Here is a 19,220-nt window from a genome sequence, read left to right on the forward strand (position 1 = left end):
TTGGCTTGTTTTGAGAGAGCACTTATTATATTGATTTGAAAACACAAAGACTTTTGTATCTAATTAGTGTAAATCACATTCAAATTAAGCAGTTAATAATAATTTCTCACATAAGATAAACATTATTAGCAACACTTGTAAATTCATATATCCTGGATACTAAATTCTTATCAGCTATATTATTACTTGGAAATATCTTTTCTCAGTCTGTGGATTGTCTTTTTATTTTCTTGAATAATCATATATTTAGCTTTTGATAAAATCTTGCTTCCATAGAAATCTGTATCTTCAACTTAATAAGTAGTTAGTTTTTGAAAAAAATTCTCTTCAAATTTAGATATAACAGTAATATAAAAATTTATTTTAATGTTTTAAAACATACCAAAATTACTGGATATATCTTAAAAATATAATCTGTAGAAGAAAATCCAGATGTAAGGTACAACAAGCCAGTTTCTTTTGGTTCTGTCATTTGATTCAAGTCATCACGGGGCTCACAAGATCTAGTGGGAAGCTGGGGGCCAAGGCTGCCACTATCCAGCCAAATTCTTTCTTATTTCACCTAAAAAGTCATAGGTCTGCTCTGAAAGGTCAAAAGGCTCATGGACTCCATCTGGCGACAACAGAGCTTGCAGGGCACCCTCATTCTCTTGGTTTTGCCTGAGGAAGTCAGCGATGACTTTCCATCGAGCAGCCTCGGTCTCTTCTTCGGCCCACCTGAATGGGGGCAAGAGTGTAGAATGCAGAAGCGGGAGCACACAGTCATGGTAGACCAGGAGAAACTTGGCCTTCAGGAGCTCTTTGTCTCTCTGGGAAAATGCCACACCACAAAGAACTGTGAATGAACCTATATCATTATATTTAAAGTATGAAATCCTATAAATATTGTTGGCTAAAAAGTCACCTAAGGTATGGAATGGAGGACCCCTTAGTGCCTGGCAGGTAGTAGACTCTAAGCCAGCCTCTCGGCGGACACAGCCTCTCAGGGTTGAAGCAACAGTCAGCATGGAGTAGAGCTGAGCCATTCTCTCTAAGAGTCTCTAAGTAGCTCCTTGAGACCAGGATGTCTCCTAAGCTCCACTGAATGTCACACATTCTATCAAGGATACCAGGGTGTTACAGTCTAATTCTGGTGACCAGGGTATGATTTTAGGTAAATATAACTAAAACACACTGCAGGCCAATTGTGTCTACATAGCTTGATTACAGTCTGTCAGAGATAACTGTCATGTTGTTACAAAGAGGGCCTTCAGGCATTCTGCATGAGTTCCAGAGAAAGAAATTTTTAGCCTATTTCTAGCAATGCCAGGGTGGGGTGTGGGTGTCCTTTAGTCCTGAGGGGGTCAGAGCCTTCTCCAGATAACAAGATTGGTACAATATCAACAGGATCCACCAAACCTTGATGCCAACAGGCTGAGGTGGGGGTAGAAGGCATGGCAGACTGAGGGTGGAAGTTCTATACACAGCAGGGTCTACACACAGATAACACCCTAGCCACACCATTTGCATGGGAAATTTCTACAGGCCTGAGGCCCAGTACCTTGCCCACTGCTTTACTAGAACAGCACAGAACCTGCAGATTTGGGCAAAGGTCATGTGTCATGGGTCAAATGGAAGCTCAGATAAGGATACATCTATAACTTTCTCCCATTTTTAGGGTTTTTAGTTTTTGTTTTCCTATGTTCCTTGTAAATAATCAACACTTTAAATCATGAATTGGCAAACTATGGACTGTGGGCCAAAGGTAGCCCACTGCATCATCAGTGGTTACATATGCACTGTGGCTGTTTTTGCATCACAACCACAGAGCTGAGCAGTTTTAACAGGAACCATAGGGCCTGCAAAGCCTAAAATAGTTATTTTCTGGCACTTTGCAGAAAAAAGTCTGCTGAATCCTAGATTAGAGCAGTCAAACCACTGCTCACTGACTGATGTGGATTCTGCCTGGTGATTACCAGTTCTATGGCAAAACATAAGTAAGAGCCAGACATTTCATTAAAAAAACCAGACAATTCATACCGAGCAGATCAAGTTTCTTCTTCCTTCTCTTTACTTGGTATGTCTGTTGAGAGGTGGAGGAATATTTTTTAAGTAAGGGACATTTGATAAGGGAGGCTTTGATTTAGAAACTCCCCCTTCATTTAGGCCACGAATGACTGTCCTGGTCAAGGGTTCCCTTCACATCAGGAAATGATCACACATAACCCTTCTTGGAATGTGTCTTTGCAATGAAAATGACATAATCTACCTGTTTAAGAGGGATTACAGCTATGGCTACTTTAGGTAAAAAGAGGCATTACTAGAATGTGCAAGTATTCAGGTCAGTGTGGAAAATCAAATTACCTTCTCTGATCTTTTCAGTGTGCTTTCTTTCTCAGCCCATGCACTCTGAAAAAGCAAACAGAAATATTATATTAGTCAGAGTATTCACAAGTCTTTGAAACACTTCTGCAGTTTTATTCTGTAATTAAACTTATGGGTAGGGTTAGAAAAACTGCAAAGAATCTACACAAGTACCAAGTCACTGTAATCTGTTGCTAACAACCCAGAACCAGCTCAACTGGGCAGATGCACCTGCAAAAGACAGCTCAGAAGACCAGAGTTATTATAAGCCAAAACTAATTTAAGAAGAGAGTCAGTGAAACTAATATATCTATGTCCTCTGAACAGACACAGCACCTGAACAATGAAATAGTCAAGTCTCTAAGGTAAGAAGCAACAAAACCAGAAAACACTGCCAAATACCATAGTTGACAACAATTCTGCCTGCCACAATGACGACAATGGATGGAATGAGATAGACTGAAGTCATTTTCCAAGTAAATATTTCTCATCTATCCACAGGTTCACAAAACCTTCTTCAAAGAAATAAAAAACCTGCAGAGGTATGAATTGAAGACTTTCACAGTGCCAGTACCTGGCAGACTGTAAGTCTGAACATGAGCAGTCTTGGCTGCCTGTTCCAGGGCCTGAGTTTTGTGACCGTTTATAGTATCCTACTTTTGGTGCTTAATTTCATGAGTAATCTGAAAGTGTCAAACCTTTCTTGGTAAGGAGGCCCTGAGTACATAGGGAAATGTGGTGCCAAGACAGAGATTCTCCATGTGATACAGGACACACTGAAGGGTTGCTTCTCACCAGATCACAGACGGTGCCATCCATGAGAAAGTTGTAGAAGATGCATATTTATTTCCACCCCATGACCCCACCATGTTAACTATAACTATTGCTGGAGGTCCTTCAGAGCTTGGAAAGGACCCTTTGAGAGCTAGAGTGCTTTACTAAATAGGCCACATGTCATTATTATTATAAAAACACCAACCACAAACTCATCTTAGCTAAGAAAATCTAGGAGGCTCACTTACTTCATAATGTAAAATTTAAAGGACAATATAGGGCTGGCAGAGTGGCTCAAGCAGTAAGAGCGCCTGCTTAGCAGGTATGAGACCCTGAGTTCAAACCCCAGTACCACAAAAAAAAAAAAAGAATTTTTTAAACAAAAGGATAATATAGCTTAATGTAAATATTACTTAGTGACTTTATTGTCTGGTAAAATTTGCATCTTGCTTGTTAGATAAATGTGAAGATCCCACCCTATCTTTCATCAAATCAGCAACAAGCAGCAGGATGTTTCACATGGAGTAATTTTGTGGGGATAGAAAATGGGTGTGGGTTGTTACTACCACACCAAAATGTGCTTCTTCCTTCTGGAACAAACAGAAACCTATACCTCCCAGCTCCCTTCAAGTTAAGGGACAGTGAATGTGAGCAGAAGTGGCCCAGGCCCTTTAGGGCAAAAGCAGTGAAAACCCCAAGGGCAATTCTCCATTCTCTCTTTTCCTGCCAGGTCAAATGTCAACAGAGGAAGCTACTTGTTCCAGATGATGCTATGAACAGTGGGGCCTCTGCCAGCCTGAACTTTTGGGTGACCATGGAGAGGGTCTTCCTCTGACTCATGCTAGATGGATACTGTGAGTGAGAAACAAACTCATGCTAGCCACTCCAGCACAGCCTACATATCCTAAGCCATTCAGTAGGCTATCAAGAGAAGGCTCAAGAGCATAGGAGTAACCACTCTTTTTGATTTTTAATATTATATAAATTCATTGGGGAAAATTAGGAAAATACAGATAAAATAACCCATAATCCAGAGATAATCACTGATACCTCCTAGAGTATATTCTTCCTAATCTTCTCCAGGCAGACAAGTGAAAAAAAAACCCTAACAGTTTCACTTAGTAATGAATACAAACAACTTTCCTCAAACCTTTCTTGAACAGTTTGTGGCATATCTGGATGCCCCTAAGCTGATGTAGAATGACAGCCCTGACTTGGCCATTCTTGAGCTTCATGGTCAATCAGGTCACTGCCCATCTCTGAGCCATCATGACAGCAGGCACCCCATTTGCTCATTGGTCAGGAAAGCAGCCTTAGGAAGTTAACATTCATACTAAGATCGGAAGGGTTAGGCCGAGTTAGCTAGACAATGGACAGGGACTAGGAGATACCATCCTACTGAGAAAAAGAGCCTAGAGCAGACGACAAAACTCAATGCAGTGCAATGTGTTTAACCACTCTGGGAGCCCAGCAGGTTTCCATCATGGTGTGTGCTACCCACCCTGAGAGCATCCATCAAATCAGACTGCTCCAAAAGCTTGGGAAAGGTGGCCAGCACTGGATGACTAATTAAATCTGAAATACACAAGAACAGGAAGAATTTTATGTGAACTCCACTCATGTTTTTGCACTAAATACCAAAATATTCATTCAGATTAAAACTATCATGTCAAATTATGTGCTAATAACACCTTGTGCATACTTTAATATCCATGAGAGCTCAAAGCTCTCTTCAACCTCCATTTGTCCCTACACCTTACCCCAGGGAGTTCTGAAACAAGTCTTCTACCAAACAGATGAAGCTTTTAGGGTGAGGGGTCAAGTGGAGAGAGACGAGAACATTTAGTTCTTCCTATGAATTCTATCATATTTCCATCTCTTCCGCCTGACATTTGTTAGTGAACCTTCCAATTAGGAGGAGCCCTGCTCTTGAAGGCTCAGTAGGACTAGGCAGCACTGGGGGAAGGAGGCAGATGCAGGCTGCTCAGGTCTGATTTTAGTTCACCAGCACTCAGGGAAGAACCCTAGAGCCAGGTACATGAAGCTGGAAGGGATCAGGAACTGGGGATTCCGTGTAGGAAGGTATTGATATTCTGCAACAAATTACAGCACATGAAAGCCCTCGCACCAGCAACGATATATCAGTCTGTTGTGCTGCAGTACTAGAATAACTAAGCCTGCGTAATTTGAAATGTACATTGCATAGTTCTGGAAGTGGGGGAGTCTAATTAAGGTTCCAGCATTTGGTGTCTGGTGGGGACTGTCATACTGTGTCCTCTGTTGAAGAGGAATGGGAATGCTGTGTCCTCATATGATACAAGGCAGAAGGGCAAACCAGACAGATTCCCTTTATCAAGCCCTTTTATAAGAGCACCTAACCCCACTCATGAAGGGGTGCCCTCCTGGCCTAATCTCCCCTCAAAGGTCCCTCCTCTTAACACCATCACAATGGCAATACCTGAATTTTGGAGGGGACATATTGAAACCACAGCAGATGCTTGGAAATGGTAAGGGTACTATATTCTACAATCTGTGTCCTCAGTAGAAATCAGTCCTTTCTCTAGGTCTTATTGAGCTTGTTCTGATGATCAAATTAAATGAAGTTGACAATCCTGAGTGACATTCTCCTTATCTGTAGGAAAGTTGATGAGCCTCATCCTCTTTATAGAGTCATGTCACTCATGAAGGTTTCTAGAGTCATTAAAAATAAACTTAAAGGCAAGTGGTGGTAAAGAGATCGAATTGTCCTCCTCTTAGTTATAACTATGCCTTGAGAAGTTTTTGTGCTTTGAGGTTTTGAGTTCCAATTCTCCCCATCTATCCAGGTGGCAGGTCTCTGGGCCAGGATTCCTGTCTAAGTAGGAGCATCACTTGTCCACAGGTGCAAGGCCATTGCTGGGTCCCCCCTCTGTTCCATCCACAATGTCTTGCCTTTACTTTCAGTTGCTCCAACATCAGCATGTTTTCTTGCCTTTGGTTTTCAGGCGTGCTGGTCTCTCCATCCAGAATGGATCTTCCCCACACATCTCCCTCATGTGTTTCAGGTCTCATCTTCAACCTTACTGGTCAGAGAAACCTTTCCTTACTCTACATGCCAATCCAGGTCTCTTGGTGTTTTCTCTGTATTTTCCTTCAGAGCACTTAATTAGCAGGTTAAAAAGCTTACTCCTGTAGGTTTGTGTTTGAGGTTGTTGCTCCATTTGGGCAGGATCAACTGTGCCTCTCATTCACAGTACATATCTAGATTATTGAATTATGGAGTTTGAAGGATGGCCAACAGAATTAAAACTATTTTTCTTTTCAGAGGCAAATTCTCATAACATATGAATCTCTCTTGGCAAGTTCATTTATGTATGGCAGCTCACTGATTTTCTAAATTATTTTTTTCCAAGTAAACTTGGAAAAATGTTCAAACTCAAAGAAGTTGCAAGAATAAAAGCACTAGAATATTTTTTACTTTTTAACTAATCCATTGATATTACAATTCATACATTAACAACCAGCTATTTGGGATGATTTTGGTTTCCTCCCCAAAAGATGAGGTACATACCAAACATAGGGGAAAACCAGATCATTCAGAGTCAGAAAGGGGAAATATGATTAAATATGAGTTTTAAGATCTCAAACCTCCATAATTTAAAATGTGGAAATGAGCATATGTGAAAGAACTGAATTCATATTTGAGTTCACAAAGGCAATACTTTGCCTCTGAAGAGTCTCATGAGTAATGCACAGACACTGATGCTATCCTAAAATTTTATTGAGAATGCCACATTTATTTGAGGAAGATAGGTTGGCACAGGTCACATACGTTCAAGACATGGAACACTCATTAATACACATAGGAAAATGGCCAAGACTCCTTACCAGCACTCTGCAGGTTTGTTCTGTCTCTCAGGAGCACATCTCCAAGAATTTGTCGGTAAAATATCAGCAGGTGAGTGGAACACATACTTCCAATCAATGTTTCTGGCAGCAGACTAGTACAGAAGGAGAAAATGTATTCACTGAACAATCCCCTACAATCCTACCTACAATGTTTTTCACTGCATATTACTTTAATGAACAGTCCCAAGTTTCACTTCATTATTGGAAAGCACTTTTACAATTGAAAGGAAAATTTCCCTACAACTTGGCCACACTGAATTTCAGATAATGTGTATTCTTAGGTGCCCACACTCAAGTCTTAGCTCTGTATTGCCATTTTGCACTTCCATTTTAACATATACATCCATGCTAAATGTTAAACAAAAAGAAAAGTCACCAAGTACACACTTTGGAAGGAAAGGGACTATTGAGCTACAAGCTTGAACAAAGGCATGTGGCTGCCACACCTGATTGCTGGGTGCAGAGGAAACGGCAGTTCAGACTGTTCATGGGAGGGCACTCAGACCTAGACTGAATCCTGACTTCACTACTCTGCAGCTGTGCAACTGTAGATTAATTATTCTTCTTGGGTTTTCTTTTCCTTATTTGTAGACTGTGAAGAGTAATACCTGAATTTCAGGTTACTAAAAGGATTAAAATGAGGGCCGGATATGGTGACTCACGCCTGCAATCCCAGCTATTCAGGAGACAGAGACTGGGAAGATTGCATTTCTATGCTATCCCAGGAAAAAAATCATGAAGACCCCCATCTCAACAAATAAGTCAGATATGGTGGTACACACTCATAATCCCAGGTACATGGGAGGCTGTAGATAGGAGGATTGGGGTCTGAGGCCAGACATGGGCAAAAATGTGAGCTCCTATCTAAAAAAATAGCTAAAGCAAAAGAGGAGGGGGGCATGGCTCAAGTAGAAAAGCACCTGCCTAGAAAGCCTGAGGTCCTAAGTTCAAACCCCAGTACCACTGGAAAAAAAAAAAAAGATTAAAATGAGGTTAAATATGTGCTTAATAGAGTACCTGGTACATAGGAAGGGCTCAAAAACAACAACAATGAAAGTTTAATATTCAAGTTAAGTTTGTATCAGTTTAAAATAGATTATTATGACTTTAAGAGGTGATAGTTCCCATGGTAACCACAAAGAAAATATCTACAGAATATACACAGAAGGAAATGAAGAAGAAATCAAGTATGTCCCTGTAAAGAATCAATTAAACACAAAGGAAAGCAGTCAGGGAGGAAATGAAGGACAAACAAACAAAAAATCTAAGACATACAGAAAACAAGTAACAAAATGTCAAAAGTAGGGGCTTCTCTATGGGTAGTTACTTCAAATGTAAATAGATTAAAACTCCTCAATTGAAAGCTGCAGATTGGCAGAATGGGTAAAACAAAATAAAACAAAAAACAAGATCCAACTATATCCTACCTACAATAGGTTTGTTTTAGAGTCAGGATGATAATAATTCAAAGGTTACAAAAGGTACCTTGTTTTTTTAATAAATTAATCCTTTAGCTTAATTTCTAGAGAATTTAGACAGAAAAATTATCACGGAGGTAATGTTCAGGCTGCTTGTTAGTTGGAAGAGAACAGAATGAATGTGGGCCCTATGCTGGTACAGAAGAGATGGACTCTGGGAAATTTAGCCACTCCCTAACACTGCATTTCTAAAAACATTAAAAAATGCGGGACAGGGACTGAGGACATCGCTCAAGTGGTAGAGCACCTGCCTAGCAAGCATGAGGCCCTAAATTCAAATTATATTACCACAAAAAAACACAAAACAAACAAAAAACCACCAAAAAAATACAAAAACCAAAACCCAAATTAAATAAACAAATGAAAAAACAGGACCGGCTCTCTTGCCTGTCATATACACTATTCAGCACACATAGCCAGATACCATTTTTTCCCCCAACCTTGCTAAAAGGTTGATTTTGTATATATCAGACCTAGATTTCAAAGACTGGCTGCAAGAGACCACTGAAGCTGCCTCAATGCCACCATATGCCCTGTCAGGGTTCATGTTATGACCCCTGAGGATTGTTCTGTACCCTGCTTTCTGGTTCAGGGCCCACATGGGCAGTGTTCCAGCTGCATGCCCAATCTCAGGGCTCATGCTGAAGAACCACCATTGATTTTGCCAGGGGAAAAGGTGGAACCTTCCTTCCTTCCATTTGGCTGTCTCCTTTTCTTATAGCCCTGCCCACTCCTTGTCTAGCAGGCTTGGTACTGCCTCAGTGTGGGCACTCCTTTCCTTCTGGCACCTTCCTACTGCATGAGGCAATGCTACAACATTTTTTTCTTTCTTTTTTTTTTTAGTTTTTCTTAGTGAAATTTCCTGATTTTTCCAGATTAGCTGAGTTGAAGTAAAAACACCTTTGTCTAAATTTATATGTAGACCAGCAAACTCTGGTAGCAGAAGAACTATACACATACTGGATGGGCCTCAGGCAAGGAACACTGTCACCTTATTTATTTTTAATGATAAAATGGAAATAAAAAAGAAAAAGATGGATTGCATCAAAAAGGTAATAGAAAATTAATTTAGAGCAAATATATATATATATGTGTATATATATATACACATATCTCTCTCTCTCTCTCTCTCTCTCTCTCTCGAGAGTCTACTCTACAGACCAATGTTTCTTGGCATTAACTCTGAGAGGGCTGGAGCCATGGCGCAAGTGGTAGAGTGCTAGCCTAGCAAGTTCAAAGCCCTAATTTCAAAACCCTTATTAAAAAAAACAAAAAAGAAGCTCTGAGAGTCTAAGTTCAGAGCTTTCCCTCCTCAGGGCTCAGAAGCACACCTTTGGTCAAATTACATCAAGTTACATCCTTTGGAAAACAGCTCCAAAATTATAAAAACAAGAGTTGGTGAACCTGAAGCATCTTGCTCCCTGTTAAGAGGACAGGGAAACAGTGATCTCCCTGGTGTAGGACCCTGCTGCTTTCCTGGTAGAGGAGTCTGCCCTGGTTCATTCAAATATTCATAGGTCTCCTGACATCCACAGGACATCCATGTGCAGGACTGCTGCCTGGGTGAGATGGCTGCAGAAAGCAAACCATCCAGGGTCCCTGGAAAAATAAGCACCAGTGTGAACTCTAACCATGGCCCTGCCTCCATTGCTGTGTGCCTGTTGGCATAATAGAAGGAGCCCCTGCTCTTTCTCCCTTGAGCAGAGAAGTGTGGCTGAACAAAGACGAAGGTGGTAAACAGGGATGGTGGGGCTAAAGATGCAGTGTCCTTTGAAGGGAAGGAGAAGGTTGTGGGTGTCATTACCTGGCCTCTTTCCCCAACCTACTGAGGAGGCTAGTGAGGAGAGGGAGGATGCTAGGCTGAATCAGTCCTGCCTTATCCACTTCCAGGGTGCACAGACTCACACCAGTAGTGTCTTAAAGCTCGAATGCCCAGCCTTCACCTTGACTCTACAGTATAAGCCTCCCACCATGGCCCATGGCACAGCTTCTGTGAGAGCCAGTCTGGGCCTGCAGTCACAGCAGCAGGGAACCCCAGTTCCCACTTGACATTACCAGGAGTGGACATGTCATGATCACACAAAATGGAGCGGCAATTTCCAGACAGTTCTCAAGTCTGTGGACTCTGGGAAGGCAGGAGAGGTCAGGAACAGGGACAGTAGGAGCAAAGCCCCCAAGAAGTAAAGTTTGACACAAGCAGGTAAATCTCTACTTGAAAGTTATTTCATAAATCCTTTTCAGTGTCTATTGCATGCTGCAATCCAAAACAAAAGCCTCAGTCCCCAAGATCTGAAGACCAAGGATTCAGGACTCTTCTCTAGAACCCAGAACATAGAGGAGCTCTTGGCGTCTGCTGAATGGGCTGCCTTCCTGACCTCTGTACCATGCAGTCCAATTTGATCTTGAGATCAGAAAAAGAAACACCATTAAGAGCCAAAGAAACACCATTAAGAGCAGTCCTTGACAGACATGCGTGGGAGTGCTCTGTAACTCTCAGAGGCCTCCCACCAGATGAGCAGTGGGGTGGCTGAAATAGGAAGAATGAGGCCAGACAGGCTTTGGCTTTTCTCTTACAAAGACTGCTACTGTGCTGCTTCCCACCCCGCCCCCCATCTTGAAAAAGGATCAATTTTCCAAGGAAAGATTGGCCAAAAAAGGGAATTTAGAGGCTCTACGAATATGCAGGAAGGAAAAAATGCCAAGAGTAAGTAATACCCTCGAACACATTATTAATGGTTACTGAAAGATTTAACTATTAATAGCATAATTATAAAATACATGCTGGTATTAGAGATAAGAACAAGGGGTATTTAAACTTAAAGACCACAATCTGGAACAAGGAAAGCCACCATTCAGAGGCATATGTAAAATCTTCTTTCATTTCCCTCCTTTTATTGATTTATGATCAGTGGACAGGTTCTGGGGTTGGGGGTACGGTGGGGAGGAGGGAGGGGCAATCCACTGCATCAGGTTTGGTCCCACACTGTACTCTTCCCTCTGTCTTGTCCCCGAGTACCCTCTGTGGGAGTTTCTTTTCACATACATCTTCCCCGGGCCCCTGTCCCCAGTCCTTCAAAGCCTATTTTGAATCACCCCAATCTTACCAACACATAGCACACCTTCAATTCAATAAATTTTATAATATAACACTATCTACTTAGCATATTTCCATTTATCTTTATGTTAAATAATTATAATAAACAATAATTGCAGCTTGTACTATTGTGTTTTACTGTGCAATGCATTAGTAAATATGGGCTAAGTGTTTTATATGCTTTCTTCTGTTAAGGTTCATTACAGCTTTATGGGATTGACACTGTTAGCTTGCCCATTTTAAAGAGGTAACACTGAGACCCTGAGAGTGATGGACATCTGACTATAGGTCCCCAAATGAGAAATTGGTAGATCTGGGATTTCACTACTATAAAAGCTCCTGGAAGAAAATGCAAGTAAAAACCAGAAAAAACTGATAATACCAAGTGTTGTCAAGAATATGGAGTAACTGAAACTCTTACACCTTGCCAGTAAGAGCATAAATGGTACAGTCGTTTTGGACGACAGTTTGGCAGTTTCTTATAAAGTTAGATCAATACCAGGTGATCCAGCTACTCCTGGGTATTTCTGCTCAAAGAAATGTAGACATACATCCATACATAAAAACACCATGTGAAATGTTTGAAGCAGCTTTATTCATAATTGGCCCAATCTAGAATCAATCCAAATGTCCATCAACTGGTGAGCAGAGGAACAACTGTGGTGTGTGCATCAAAAGGAAAAGGAACATATTGCTAACACATCCAATAGCACGATGAGTCTCAGTGCATTTTGCCAAGTGAAAGAAGCCAGACTCAAGAGTCTACACCCCACATGATTCCATCTACGATGGTCTGGAAAAGGCAAAACTGTTGGGGAAGAGAACAGATGAGTGGTTGCCTAAAGTTGGGTCAGGGAGCTGACTACAAGTGGATATGAAGGAAACATTCTTTATCTTGACTGTGTTGACTTCATGATCTCGTATGCTTTTTAAAACTCCAAGAACTGTTCACTGAAAAAAGGGTAAATTAAACCTCAATAAACCTGACATTAAAAAAGAAAAGGTTCCCTGAGGATAGGATCATGCATGGTAAGCCTCATTTAATCAAAATGTTAAATTATTTATGATCAAATCTACCACTTGGGCTAACTGGTAAATAGATGTGAATCTAAGCTTTATTACCATTCATTTCCCTACTGATCTTTGGCAGAACAATTACTGATCAGACTAATAACCGATAAAAGGTGACCAAGCTACAAATGCTCTGTTTACTGGAGGAGAAAGAGCAGGTACCGACCTTAGCATGTCTCGTGATCTCCTGTTCAGAGACCTCAGTTTCACTAGAAGTTGAGGCTGCCTTCGCATGTTCATCATCTGATGGAAGACACTGCCCTGTGCTTTAAAATAATCAAAAAAGAAATCATAAGTGCTTGGGATGATGAATTTTGAAACAAGTATTTGCTGAGAATATACCACCAGCTGGTGTTGGCTTGTCTGAAAGGCAGGTACCACAACTGTCTATGGGCCTCTCTGAGGTCATCCTACTGGCCACTGCATCAATGCTTTACAGCATTATTACCGCCAAATTACAACAGGAAAAAGGGAGTTTAGAAAGCATATCTGGATCCAGGTAGAACCACCTGCATCTCATACCCCAAACTCCTTCCTGTTCCAAAAAGGTGGGAGACTGGCACTGTGGAGGCAGCAGCAGTGGTGAGTGACCTGAATCACCAAACAAGAACAGAGATGGCTGAGGAACACACAGGTGTTCCAAGTCTGTCAGGAGCAGCATGAGGAAAGGACCAGATCTGTCTTATTCTCTACTTCCCCTTTCTCTACCCTGGACAATGACATTAAAAGGCCCTTTTTTGGAGGGCAGCTTGGCATGCACATCACAATGTCAGATGTCTACAGCTTTTGATCTAGCAGTGGACAGTCTCTGAATTAGGCTGTTCAATTCATTCTATAACCATCACAAATATGAGCCCAGTGTTCAGTGAAAAGAACCAATGCAGGACCCTCATTCTTCATCACTTCCTACATTAGAATCTCACATGTGCTACCAAGAAAAAACAAACACTTAGATAAAAATGATTTAGGTTTAAATGCCAAATGACACATTAAAAAAATGGGAATCTAAGTGACAAATGTTATCCATATTAGAATATGTAGTTTTCTTCTCTAATACATCTGCTATTTGTTTAATCTTTAAGGAAAAGGAAAGTGCTATGGTTTGGATCTAGAGTGTCCCTCAAAGACCCATGTTTTAAAGGCTAGGTCACTAGGCTGTGGAACTATTGGGAGGTGGTAAAGACTTTAGGAGGTGGGGCCTAGTGGGAGAAATTTAGGTCATGCACCCTTGAAGGGGATAATGGGACCCTAACTTCTCCCTCTCTCTGTTTCCTGGCCATAATACGGTGAGGCCTCATCTGCTATATGCTCCTGCCATAAGGTGTTGTCACAGGCCCATAGCAATGGGGCCAAGTGACTATGGACTGAAACTTCTGAAATCATGATCCAAAATAATCCTTTTCTTCTTTCAAAGTTGATTATATCAGATATTTAGTCAGTGACAAGAAGCTGACTAACACAAAAGGCAACATATAAGAGCTGCAACATATAAGAGCTGTACCTCTTCTGGATACTGAAGGGTCCACTTCAACACCTTTTTCATAAGGAGTGCCACCATTCAAGAAGAGTTCATAAGTTCTACAAAAGAATAATATACTGTGTTGGATAAACATCATGGGCATTTTGTGAACACTGGAGTCAGTAATGAAATATGTTTTAGTGCAAAGGTATTCACAGGCATTTCATTTCTATTTCGTTAGTAAATGAGAATGATAGGTGTTGATCCCTCCATGAGGTACAATTCCCATTGTTTTTGAAATACAAAAGTAACATGTAGATTGTTGTAAAAAGTTTGAATTACATAGAAATAAGTAAAAAGTGAAACATCCCTCCCATCTCTTCCCTCTTATCTTTTTCTATGTCTCTCTCCTCCTCCCTCCATCCCTCTTCCTCTTTGTGGTACTAGAGACTAAAGCAAAGACTTTAACACTGAGCGCCACCCTCATCCCTACATGCCTCTCTTGTAAAGTTCCACACTGTTTAAGTGTAGAAAGTGCAAGTGCACATGCCCTTTAAACCACTGTATCCCTCTCCAATTGTTTCTCAGAGGTAACCCCCCCGGGAAGAGTTTACCTGGACCCACCCACATAGGCTAACAAACAGTTTTTAATGAATAAAAATGGAGTCACAGTACTGATACTATCCTGTGACGTACTTTTTTCATACCATGCACACTGGATTGTTTCTGCATTAATATATAGAGCTCCACTTCACTCAAAAAGTAGCTGTGACTTCACTTTTAGAAAGATGGAATAGATGCATTTTCCTTATTTCTTCTACTAAGTACAACTAAAAACCTTGTATATAGTTTAAAAAAATCACAAGAAACCTGGGTTTCTACACTCATGGTAATGGGATGCTCCTCCCCCTCCTGCTAGGATGACATCAGACAATGTGTGGTCAGGACTTTCACCTTTCCCCAGTGGTAAGGAGGCCATGTGGAGAGTGTTATCTGAATTAACACTCCCAGTGAGCCTTTGGGATAGGAGTCACCCCAGGTTAAAGATGCAGGACATTCAGGCCTGGAGAGATGAAGAATCACCCAGACACACAGGCAGAGCTGGGACCAGAGCCTGGATGTTATAGTACCAGCCTTAGGGGCTGAGTCACCATCCACACTACTGCCTCCCATCTCTTACCCTGCTGTGAGTTTCTGATTTATATCCTAGCCTTAGATATGTTTCCCTCCATTTTAAAATCCGTATTATCTTTTTCTTATTAATTTCTGAGAACTCTTTATATTTTAAATATCTTGAGACTTTCCTGTGTATATCACAAATATTTGCTTCCAGTCTCTTGTTCTTAAAGTTTAAATTTGTTTACAGTGGTTGCTGCTAAAACTTTAATGACAAGCCTACTGAAGAAAGGCAGAGAGTCACAGAGGACCTTGGGTGCAAGCACTTAACTTTCCCTCTCTCTGAAGAGAATCAGGATCTGTTTTCATATGGTGAAATGTGCAGGTACTACAGGAAATTATTGACTGAATATTCTCAGCAGATGGCCAGTGCAAACATCTTTTTAAAAGACCTGTTCTATGTGTGATTCTTCCTTCTAAGATAAGATTGTGAGTGTTGTTTTCATATACTACCTAAACAACACGAAAATCAACATTAAAATCCCTCTCCCCAAGAGCTGGGATGCAGCTCAGTGGGAGAGTGCTTGCCTAGCATGTGAGAGGCCTTGGGTTTGACCCACAACACAAAAAAAAGAAAAGACGAAAAAATGCCTCTTCCTAAGACTAGTTGAAATACTAATAGAATACACTTGTGTTACCTACAACTTCAAAAATGAATTCCTACAAAATTGCTCATTTTAAGGAATATATAGGTCACTTACTTTGTTGGAATAGGAGCGCCACCAGCATCAAACAGCTTAAGAAATACCCAGCCACAACTTAACTCTCCTCTTTCACCAGTGGACTAGGAAAACAAAACAAAACAAAACAAGTATATAAAGCAATGTCTGAATTAGTAAATTTATGAGCAAATCCCAAGTCATTTGGAAGGACTGCAATTAATATTCCCCTTAGGACTAAACAATTCTTCATAAGAAAATAAAATGAAACATAGTAGGGTCCCATTTTACTTGCAGCTCAGATGTTAAAGGTGATACTTCAAGTGACAATCTGTTTTGTCAAAATACTCTTAGAGTCCCTTAAACCTGCTGATGTGGCAGCAGTTGCTTTTATATCTTGAGTGCTATAGACACTGTGTGGACTGATCTCAAGTGACATTGTTACTACATGAAATTACAGAGCTCTGTTGCACTGTGAGATGGAATGCAGGATCAATTATGCAAGGGCCTTTTTGTTCCCAAGTTTCCCCCCACTGCCCATTGCCAGAGGCCACCGGGACTGACTTGATATAACACATCCCAGGGGCTCCCTGTGATGATTCTCTGGGTAACCACTGGGCCAAGTTTATATACCTCTCAAGGGACTAAGAGAACAGGGAGATGCAGTATTACTAGCACAGTCCACACCCACAGGTTCAACAGTTCATATGACATGAATTAAACCAAGTGTCTGGTGTTCCTTTTTATAAATTACCACTCTGCCAGGTCTTTTAATAACTCTCAGTTACAAGGTTAAATGTACTTAGCCTTTGGAAGACAAGAGGTGACCCACCATTGGGCAGAAATTGCTCTGGCACTTTTTATCACTTTCTGCAAAGTCCCAGCCTTTGTGAATTTTCGTTCTTTAAAAGCCTTAGAGTTCAATGTAAGCAAATACCTTTAATTTTAAATGCTGCCGAGAAAGCAGTACTACATAAAAAGTTAGAATCACTGCCATTCTCATTCCTCCTGGGATTAAAAATATATTACACAGAAATCCTTCACTATTTTACTTATAAATACAGACATATTTCTAACCCTTCCCTTTAAATGATACATTAGAAAACTTTCTTTTTCAACTGACATACATTGCGAATATAAGAAATTCCAAGTTCAAATAATATTCCAAGCTCTAGAGATGAAGAATTGGACCTGATAAAACAATCACCATCAAGCAAGCATGGCAAGATGCCAGTAACCTGAAATGACAAAGAAGCCAAAGTTAGTCTGGTGAGGTGGCTCTTATCTGTAGTCCCAGCTTCTCAGAAGGCAGAGATGGAAGGATGATGGTTCAAAGCCAGCCTGGACAAAAAGTTCAAGAGACTGCATGTCAACTAATAAAAGCTGGGTGCAGTGGCATGCTCTGCCATCCCAGCTATGTGGGAAGCATAAATAGGAGGGTAGTGATCTAGGCCAACCAGGGCATAAACAGGAGACTCTATTTGAAAAATAAGCCAAAAGGGCTGGGGGTGTGGTTCAAGCAGTAGAGCATTTGCCTAGCAAGCATAAGGCACTGAGATCAAGCCCTAGTACTACCAAAACAACAACAACAACAAAAACCAAAGTTACAGATAAAAATGAAAAGGGAGTTTTACCCCCATCCATTTGTAAATGGCTTATAACTTTGCATTGCAATAGAGGTATTTTTAAGAAAACAAAAAATGAGCGGACTGGATTCATTTATACCACTGATTTTAAATAGAAAACATTAAAATTGTTTGAGTAGTGGCCAATACAAAAAGTACTGTAAGTAGATCCCTAGAGGTATTATAAAACATAGTTTGCATACATTATATTTATATTAACCCCTGTTGCCTGTAAAGAGAACTAACAGACTGAACATAGACATTTGCTCAGCTTTCCTACCTTGCAAATGTTCCTTTGCTTTTTGCTCATCCCTAGACAACTACATTCCCCTTTCTTGCCTAGAAAATGCTATCCATCCTTCACGGGCTAGTTTCTCTTCTACAAAACCTTCTCTGGGCCTAAGCACTAGAATTAGCTTTACTCTCCTCCAATGCTCTTCCAATGCTCTTGGAGCCCCATAACCATTATACTCTGAGTGGTAGCAACCCACAGTGTCAGTCTAAATATGACAATGCTCATAAGGACCCAGCATATGACCAAAGTCCCATTAATAGAGAATACTGTTACTTGCAGATGTACTCCTTCTCTACAAATACATAAACGCCCATGGACTCAAGAAGGATGTGTAGATAATATGCTTAATTTCATTCAACAAAGTAACATATACTCATTATTTAACCTTCCCAAAAGCTTGTTTTTAGATCCCCGGAAAACATTAGAAAATTCTACCCTGAACGCTTCACAACACAGACTTGCAATGGCAGAACTATGAAGCGCTGCGCCAAAAGACAAGCAGGGTTTCTCGCTGGGAGGAGGGTGCTCAGGAGGGCCAACTGATTTTTGGAGTTGTGCTGTAGATGAGGGAGGACACACACTGCACACAGGGGAGGTGGCTGGGCCTCATGCAGTCTGTGCCCTCACACTGAATCTCCTTCTTTTTTTTTTTTCTATTATTCATATGTGCGTACAAGGCTTGGGTCATTTCTCCCCCCTGCCCCCACCCTCTCCCTTACCACCCACTCCGCCTCCTCCTCACACCCTCAATACCCGGCAGAAACTATTTTGCCCTTATCTCTAATTTTGTTGAAGAGAGAGTATAAGCAATAATAGGAAGGAACAAGGGGTTTTGCTGGTTGAGATAAGGATAGCTATACAGGGAGTTGACTCACATTAATTTCCTGTGCATGTGTGTTACCTTCTATGTTAATTCTTTTTGATCTAACCTTTTCTCTAGTTTCTGGTTTCCTTTTTCTATTGGCCTCAGTTGCTTTTAAGGTATCTGCTTTAGTTTCTCTGCATTAAGGGCAACAAATGCTAGCTAATTTTTTAGGTGTCTTACCTATCCTCACCCCTCCCTTGTGTGCTCTAACTTTTATCATGTGCTCAAAGTCCAATCCCATTGTTGTGTTTGCCCTTGATCTAATGTCCACATATGAGGGAGAACATACGATTTTTGGTCTTTTGGGCCAGGCTAACCTCACTCAGAATGATGTTCTCCAATTCCATGCATTTACCAGCGAATGATAACATTTCTGAACCTCCTTCTTGCTCTAAGATCTTTTAGGACAATTAAAGGCTTTTAGGGTGCAGTAACATAAGGGAGTTAGTTGTGGGAGGGAAGTAAATACTAAAGTAATGAAACCTGAGGTTAG

The 19,220-nt window shown here is 40.9% G+C and overlaps 1 protein-coding gene across 6 annotated transcripts in view; it reads right to left on the reverse strand.

Annotated features, from left to right (window-relative positions):
* Positions 1 to 340: 340 nt before the first annotated feature.
* The window catches only part of Nphp1 (nephrocystin 1), a 58,741-nt gene continuing 39,861 nt past the window's right edge, over positions 341 to 19,220 (reverse strand). For 2 of the 6 annotated variants that reach the window (XM_074050241.1, XM_074050240.1), the window contains exons 13-20: positions 17,070 to 17,180; positions 15,985 to 16,067; positions 14,150 to 14,226; positions 12,815 to 12,914; positions 6,985 to 7,097; positions 4,619 to 4,692; positions 2,344 to 2,388; positions 341 to 809 (exon numbers count right to left, since the gene is read on the reverse strand). In XM_074050241.1, coding sequence (XP_073906342.1) covers positions 534 to 809; positions 2,344 to 2,388; positions 4,619 to 4,692; positions 6,985 to 7,097; positions 12,815 to 12,914; positions 14,150 to 14,226; positions 15,985 to 16,067; positions 17,070 to 17,180 — 879 coding nt within the window. In that variant the 3' untranslated portion in view covers positions 341 to 533. The other 4 variants (XM_074050243.1, XM_074050242.1, XM_074050244.1 and 1 more) reach the window with 3 other exon arrangements.

Source organism: Castor canadensis, chromosome 12 (assembly GCF_047511655.1).
Source record: "Castor canadensis chromosome 12, mCasCan1.hap1v2, whole genome shotgun sequence".
Classification (NCBI taxonomy): Eukaryota; Metazoa; Chordata; class Mammalia; order Rodentia; family Castoridae; genus Castor; species Castor canadensis.